The following is an 8,670-nucleotide window of genomic DNA, read 5'->3' as shown; positions in this document are numbered from 1 at the left end:
ATATCCCTATTAAGCGGCGGTTGTCAGCGATCTTTCGCGGTTTGTGATTTTAATTACCCTTATCAGGCCCTGCCCTCTATCGGGAGCTAATTTATAGTTTAAGCCTGTTGGATATCCATATTTCGTGGTGTGTGATTCTTTGTAGCCCTGCTGGGCTATCTAGTTGATATCCAAATGTCGCGGTTTGTGGTTCTTTATAGCCCTGCGGTGAAATCTAGTTTGATATCAATATTCAGCGGCAGTTGTTGGCGATCTTTCGCGGTTTGTGATTTTAATTTGTGACAATTTATAATATTTATTGCAAATATAATTTCAGATTGAACTGTGAACAGAGCCAATGATAAATGTGTTTTAAATAACGAAGATGTCATGATAGTCAGGCATGGTGAAAGCATCTGGATGGTGAAAGTAGGCCTAGGCCTAGGCCTAGATGAGAATAAAAATCAGACATGTTTGTTTGATGAAAAAAAATATCATAATAGGAATGGATGTTCGAGATGGTGTTATTCTTGATTTATGACAATACATTGGTTAATAAAACATTAAGAAAAAAAAGTGGTGGGAAGTTTCGAACCTGAGCAAAAATTCATAAATGGATTAGAAGTCCAGGATCTTACCCGCTTCGCCACGGGGACGACCCGTTATAACGACGTGTGAAAGTGGAGTATTTATTAATATGAATGTATGCTGTGGTCCGGAAAGAATAAAAGAATTGCGAAAAACTTGATTTTTTGGCGAATGGGATCCAGAATTTGTATGTAGGGTATCCAGGAATATACTAGGGTATATTTGAAAGTGAATCTCAAAAGGTAGTGCGACGGTGACAGCCATGTATGGCTGTAGCAGTGACGAAAGATTGTGGATATCAGTATGATTAGCTATGATTTTCCACTAATTTTGGCTATGAAATACCGCGTGAAATAAAGCAAGAATGTTTATTTATTATCAAACAATCGGATTGACTGTATGATTGGTGTAACTTTTTGAATTAATGAGTTATTAAAATATTACACTTTGGATAGTAAATACGATTTAGCATGGTTTTAGATATATTTTGTACCCAGCGAAAAATATCATAGAACAATAGCGTTTTGTTTCGTGTAAATATAGTCCCGCGGTGCATCTTCTTATTCTTCTTTATCAGTCGTTTTTTTTAAAACTTGCTGGTCATGCTACCGCGTGACTCTAATTCGTTTCTAATGCTTAAATAATTCACGACTCGTTACATTGTAAGAAATCAAAAAATTCGTCGATTGCCTCGGAGTTGGTGACTTAGAGAATATGATCGGAGCCTTATTTCACCCTTATATAGATGAGCACTCCTTTATAAGAGAAGAGAAGGTGTCTTGGTGTCACTTAATTTAAATTTCAAGTCAGAGTCGGTAATTCACCACAGCTATCGCTGTAAGGCAGATGTGTTTTAATAACCTCGATATTTAAATTATAAAGTTGGAACTAAAATGTTAATATCCTTTTTTATATACGTCAATTTTAATTAATTTATTGAGCAAGTTAAGTAACTTGTACATGTTTGTTCAGAAGTACTGTTCATAACCCGTCGTTCTAAAAAAAGACATCTACAGATTACTTCTGTCAACCAGGCTTCTTTTTAATAGGTTGTTTCGGTTATATTATTTAAAAATAAACAGTTCGCTCCGAAACACTTCGTGACCGGGTTATCCCACAATGCAACGCTCTATTTCAAATAGAGTATCCTTTAATATATCATTATGTCTGAGTTTAGAGTAAATAGGTAAATTAAGTATACAGTAAACCAAACAATTAAGGTACCAGATGTGTTCGCCCTTGTCAAAATTAAAACAGCAGACAATACATGTACTTTTTAGCTCTGATTTAAGACCTTATTTGTTGAAATTCGTTTAGGATTAAAGAAACGGTGACCTAAAATGTAATGAAGAAACGAAATTAAAAGTTGCACTTTTGTGTTCTAATTTCAGTGAAAGCATAACGATAGTTATCATGGTTATAACGTGCTTATCAATGGAAGCACGGCACTAGTTCTCTTGTTCGCGAACGCTCTGTGTACAAATCAAGAGGGCATGCAATGTGGCAAACTGTAACTTCTAAATTGGTATCTTCCTTGGCTTTTTGATCATTGTGTCTTTATTTCTTAAACAATTTCAACAATTGAGGTCTTAAATTCGAGCTTAAATATGCAGCTCTTGGCGGCTGGTTCCAATTCCAATGATATATCTGTCTTTGTTTAGGATATACAGGGGTGAATATAACTGGTACCTTAACTTTTTGGCTTACTGTATAATATTTTCAATGGATATTATAACCAGTGGTATATTTTTAACAATTTTAATTAAAATAATTGAAATATAGAAATTGTTGTATTTAAATTATTTTCCTCCATGGGAATTTCTTTTTCGCCCGATGACAAATTTTCAAATTAGGTGTGAAGTGGGTGTAAATGTAAAAGTAAAAGCCCATAAAAGATCATACATCTGATTTACATATAACATGGTAAACATAGCTCAAAACATTTAGGGCATAGTATGTTAAATTAGGAAAGAGTTACAATGACACATGCTGCCTGGTCCGCAAGTATTTCCTGGGCAGTCAATCGGACCAGACTGATACATCGTATATCCTTTTTATCATATATGTAAAATGTGCACGACTTAATCTCATAAGACTAAAGCCTCGGTTGAGATTGTATTGAATTTCCTTTCTCCTGGCCCAGATGCTGGTAGTATATATTAACTTGATTTGATGGGAATTTCCTTCCCCGTGTAGCTCTCTTTTCCGTGATCTCTATCTTCAAATCTGTTTTCCTTTTGTCTTTCCACATAAATATGTTTTTTAATCTGGCTTGGGCATTTTGTTTGAACCGGGCACCATTAGCACCCAGCGAGCCGACAAGAAACATACCAATAAATGCGACTGATACGTGAACAGACACGTCATCAAAGCTTGCCTTGAACAGCTACTTTTGTGTGAAGTATACATTGTTGTTTTTTATCCAAACTTGATGAAAAGAAACTTGATCTTGAAACTATTTGAAACAGGAAACTGTTATTCAAGATTTTGTTGCTGAAAACCAAACCCCAGCATTTATTGAAATTTGATAGTTTTATCATTGACTGGCCTCTGGACATTGACTGGACATGTCCAGCTGAAAATAGTTACGCAAATTCAATAATAAGATAATTGCTTCTTTAGTAAATATGATATGGTGACATATTATGCTATTATGATCACCATTGAGGTATGCAAGAAGATTATCTTGATATATACGTCTAGCCCTCTTCTTTTGTTCCATTATCTATTGTATTTCTTTTGTTCAAAGTCTGGTCAACTGTCGATTATATCAAGTAATGTGGACAGGTCAAGATAATCTGGACAGGTCAAGATAATCTGACAGGTCAAGATAATCTTGGTCAGGTCAAGATAATCTTGGTCAGGTCAAGATAATCTTGGTCAGGTCAATAAATTTTGAACAAGAGAAGTACATGTTCATATTTAGAAACACTGGCCACATTATTTGACTTTTTGGACATTCCAACAAACTTAAAATGCATCAAAGTTTAATATATTTTACACGATCAGCATAAATTATTATGCAAGTTTATGCATATTAGATTTAAATGAAGATGGTAAACAATACTTGTGTGTATTGAATGACACCAAGAACACCTTTATTGAATAATGCAAATTAGTTTGTATTATGTCTTAAAGCCTGTATAATTAGGACGAGGATGTCAATCTACCTTTGTCCCCCTCTCCCAACTAACGCAGATTCCGACAAAGTAGGTAACAAAACAAGAGCCATGAGGTCTTACAAATTAAGTTCAACCAAGGATATTTTGCACCTAAAATGCAGTACATTACAGGCCACAAGACTAGATGTAGAAGAACTACAACAATCTGCGGCCTAACCCCAACCAAAAAAGGTCGAGGAAGGTACCCAGGAATATGCGTTGATTTGGTTCAGGACATTTGTTCTATAAGTATATTAAAGATAAATATAAATTCTATGGTGTTAAATGAGTTACCGCCATGTCTAGGTAAAACACACCCACTTTGACCTTTGAACTATTTACATATTCATTATTAATATTACGAATATGTATAATCGAGTGGGACATGGCCACAAGTGAATTGAATAGAATCTCCGGTTAAAATCAATGCTGTATTGATTTGATTAAATCACTTCCAATTGACACTAGATAAGACTCGTAGACTCAAACGCAGGACACACGGGAAGAATATTACACTGTCTCGGTGTGTTTTTATTTTTGGAAAACCCTAAACTTACACAAAATAATCATATCAGCTTTTCCAGTTTGTCTTTTGGAAAATGAATAAACCATAACAACAAATTCGTTTATTTTGGCTCACTGTATATGTAAGATAAACGGTTCAAAACAGACTTTACCATAGATAATCGGTGTCTTGTTGAATGGTTCGCATGTTAGTCGCTCGAAGGCTCGACCCTTCGGGGTCTCGCCTTCCGAGCGACTAACATGCTCACCATACCTCAACAAGACACCGATTATCTATGGTAATGGTCTGTTTCTCACCCTTTATCTACTACATACAGGCGCGCAGTAGCAACTACCACCGAGATTGCAAAAGTCTGGTTGAGAAAATATTAATAGTAACATTAATTTGAACAATTTAAATGTTTAACTTTCGTACTTAGCTGATTAAAATACATGAAGGGTTTAACCAACTATCAATGTGTTACTTTTTTTTTTTTTTTTTATCAGAGAGCACGGCAATTTGTATACAACAGGTACATACAGAAACTCGTCAGTTATAGTCATCATTGTGTTCAACAACCTGATAATTTTGATTATTCTGAAATATACATTTTGTTTATAGACTTTGCTTTCTCATTTGACACCCTGTTCGTTGTAATTGCCCCTTTTGATTTTGGGCTTTCAGGGTTTGAAGGGGCATATATTGGTCAATTCTTGCTCGATGTTCACGAAGATGGTGTCAAATGAGAAAAAAGGCAAAGTCCAATTAACAAATTGTATATTTCAGAATAATCCAAAAAATTATCAGGTTGTTGCACAGCAAGGACGACTATAATTGACGAGTTTCTTTTTGTGCCTGGTGTAGATTATTACATGCATATTACGAGTACTTGCCGGGAGTGAAATTGAACAAAGTAATACACATGTAGTGAGATGCTGACCAGTCTAATGCATGAGGCACGCAGGAGTGCGTAAGGGCACCAATATATCAGTTCCCCGGATCAGTTCAAGAACATTCATAACGTTTTGTAAAATTTCCCGTTGAAAAAGTGATACCCATTTAGTCAAAACTATTTGATACGCGAGAATGATTTTTGCTATTTTTATAACATAATTAAAATATTAGGAAATGGGAGCACATTTAAATGCATCAACCCTTCAAGAAAAATGAACGCGTCCAAAAGCACTGCTCGCAATGCGTGGGATGCGCGCTCGTGTGTTATAAACAGGTTTCGCTCGTTTTAGAATAAGGGGAGTTTAGGTGACAGTAACATAATTTTTGCTTAATATATTGTGTAGTTATATTGAGTATATGCCCGATGTTTTCAATACTGGCATGTCTAGTTATGATTGAATTCTCCTTCCTATAACTGATCATTTTATGTAAACAATAAATAAATGTTAGTGTTTGAACTATTCTATTTTACGGGTGTATATTGGCCACAATCTGTATATTATTTTGTGCATTTTGTAAACGGTCAAAGAGAGAACATAACAAAAACAGACCTTAGCCATTTTGCAAATGGCTAAGGAAAGAGGGAAACTGTTTGCATTGCCCTCATCAGGATGGACATGTAATCTTAATCTTGAATGTAATACATTGCATAACAGGGTAAATACTCGATTCCAATCTCATCGTGTTTTTAAAAATAGTTCAATAGGAACACTGAGAGCAAATATTGCTTTTGTTGGTTTAAAGCGTATTTTAAAAGTAGGGCTTAGCGATCCTTGTTGAGCTGAACTCATTGTAGGATCCCCTGTAACATTCGTAATGTTTTAATGAAAGAAAATAAAGTTCATGTTAAGGTGCAGATTTGATTTAGCTGTTAAGCATGTAAGGTTTCATAATTATTAAAATCGAAGGCTTTGGCTTGAGATTTTGTCTTTCATGATATTTTTAAATATGCCATTAGCCATAGAGCAATGTTTACTAGGGACAGTTGCGTTTTAGACCCACGTGAGCTGCCCGAGACGAGCCTGTACTAGACGAGGTTAGCTACCCGATGAAATTCAAAGACCTGGACGAGCGAATAATTGAAGAAGCATGAGCTCGCGATCGATCGTGTATTGAAACAGCAATTTGCGGTGGCGAATTTCAAGTGCTTTCCTCAAGTGGTCAATTAGTTTGATCATCGATTACATCGATCATTACTGGACTACTAGTCTACATATATCATTTTTATTTATTCACAGAAATGATTCCTAATTTTACCGTCTGAAATTATTTCTTGAATTTTTAATAATATAATAATATATAATAATATGGAGGCGCTTTTAAGTGCATAAACAAAACATGTCTCTATGCCCTTTACAAACAAGAAAATAAATGCTATCTTAAACTACAAACTTACACTACAAACAATAAATACAAATTAAATGACATTTGAAATAAATAAGTGAGTTTTGAGTTGCGATTTGAATGAGTTCAGAGAATGTGCTTGACGAATATGAATTGGTAACTTATTCCATAGTGTGGGAGCAGCAACTGAGAAGGCACGCTTAGCATAAGAAGTTGAAAATCTTGGTGAAACAAGTTGGTATTGTGAGCTACAACGAAGTGACCGAGGTGGATTGTAAAAAGAAACAAGTTCAGCAATATATTCCGGTGACTGACCATTGACGGCTTTGTATGTTAGAAGTAGAATCTTGTAAATGATGCGTTTGTGGATAGGCAACCAATGAAGTTGTTCTAAGACGCCGGAAATATGATCAGATTTCTTTGTTCTGGTGATGAGACGCGCAGCAGTGTTTTGGATTCGTTGAAGTTTGTCAATCTGAGCACAAGGTAAGCCATAAAGAAGTGAGTTGCAGTTGTCAAGATGAGATGTTATAAAGGCATGGACAAGTCGTTCAGTTTGTGAATTGTCAAGATATGTCCTTATTTGGCTGATCTTCCAGATGGCATAAGTTGCAGTACGACACATGTTTGTAATATGATTGTTCGGAGAGAGTTTATCATCCACAAGGATGCCCAGATCACGAGCCTCAGGTGAGGGTTCAATGAGTGATGTACCAATTGTTACAGGAGGAAGTTGAGCAGAGTTAATGAATTGGGAAGTAACATGGATAAGTTCGGTTTTTGAATCGTCGAGTTTCAGTTTGTTCTGAATCATCCATGCCTTCACATCATCAATGCACTGTTCTAGTCTTGAAAGCACATTTGATGTTTCAGATATCTTAAAAATTGTGTATATTTGAGTGTCATCAGCATATTGCATTTTCTCTAAACCGTGAGCATTGATAATATCTTCGACGGGAGAAATATACATGGTGAACAGCTGTGGTCCCAAAACGGAGCCCTGTGGGACTCCACAGAATAACATGTGTTTATCAGAATCAGTGTTATTAATATTTACAAACTGAGAGCGGCCAGTCAAATATGATCTAAAAAAGGCAAGAACAATACCATGAATTCCAAAATCTCTCGGAAAGACGCTGTATCAGAAGTTCCTGATCAATCGTATCAAACGCAGCGCTAAGATCTAAAAGAACTAGCGCTGCCTCGTTGTGTTTATCAACTGCACGTAGCAAGTCATTTATAACACGAACCATAGCAGTTTCAGTTGAATGAAACTTCCGATAAGCAGACTGGGTTATGGCATGCAGATTATTTGCTTGCAGATGTTCATTCAACTGTTTTGACACAACACGCTCTACAATCTTGGAGACATAGTATAGATTAGAAATTGGTCTGTAATTACTGAGACTCTCTTTGTCTAAGTTACTCTTTTTCAAAAGAGGAGTTACATGAGCAATCTTAAATGAATCGGGGAAAATACCGGAGGTAAGACTTAAATTTACAATCTTTGTTATTACAGGAAGTAACTCATCACAACAGTTTTTAAGCAACCAGGTAGGTATTGGATCTGCCCGACAAGAGCTAGATGGAGACTCCGTGATGACCTTGCGAACATCTTCCTGATCAACCTGATTAAATTGGTCAAAACAGGCACTACAATTATCATAAAGATCAACTGACACCTTCAGGACAGATGACTGATCTAGACTCTCACGTAATTTGTAAATTTTGTTCTCAAAAAAGGAAGCAAATTGATTCTAATAGCTAATTAAATGATACAACAATTAAAGCATCAGCCGTATAGGCCTACCTAAAGTATGCTAATGCAGACAATGTTTATATAAAGGACAGTGAAATGTTTAATTGGTTGAGTTGAAGAGTAGTTTGAGCGGAATCTTTATAGATATGAAATATTTCTAATTAAAATACTTTTTAGAACCTAAAAACAAGGTGGGAATATTCATGATGTTGGATTTTTTTAATAAAGAGATAAAGTGGTATTATTTCATGCGGTCAGTTTCCCTTTATGTTGTCATAAGTGGTTTTGAGAAGTTATTGCCAATTATACAATTTGTAACAATAGCATCGAGTACCGGCAATTTACAAGATCGATTCTCACAACGGGCGGTCATGATTCTC

General features: G+C 35.6%; 1 protein-coding gene across 1 annotated transcript; it reads right to left on the bottom strand.

Moving 5' to 3' along the window:
• Positions 1-6,604: 6,604 nt before the first annotated feature.
• LOC140160083 (uncharacterized) lies at positions 6,605-7,501 on the bottom strand. Its single transcript, XM_072183355.1, has one exon. It carries the CDS (start codon positions 7,499-7,501, stop codon positions 6,605-6,607), a length of 897 nt encoding a protein of 298 aa, XP_072039456.1.
• Between the last annotated feature and the right edge of the window lie 1,169 nt (positions 7,502-8,670).

This window comes from Amphiura filiformis, chromosome 9, assembly GCF_039555335.1.
Source record: "Amphiura filiformis chromosome 9, Afil_fr2py, whole genome shotgun sequence".
Classification (NCBI taxonomy): domain Eukaryota; kingdom Metazoa; phylum Echinodermata; class Ophiuroidea; order Amphilepidida; family Amphiuridae; genus Amphiura; species Amphiura filiformis.
This window is presented reverse-complemented; position numbering and strand designations above follow the sequence as displayed.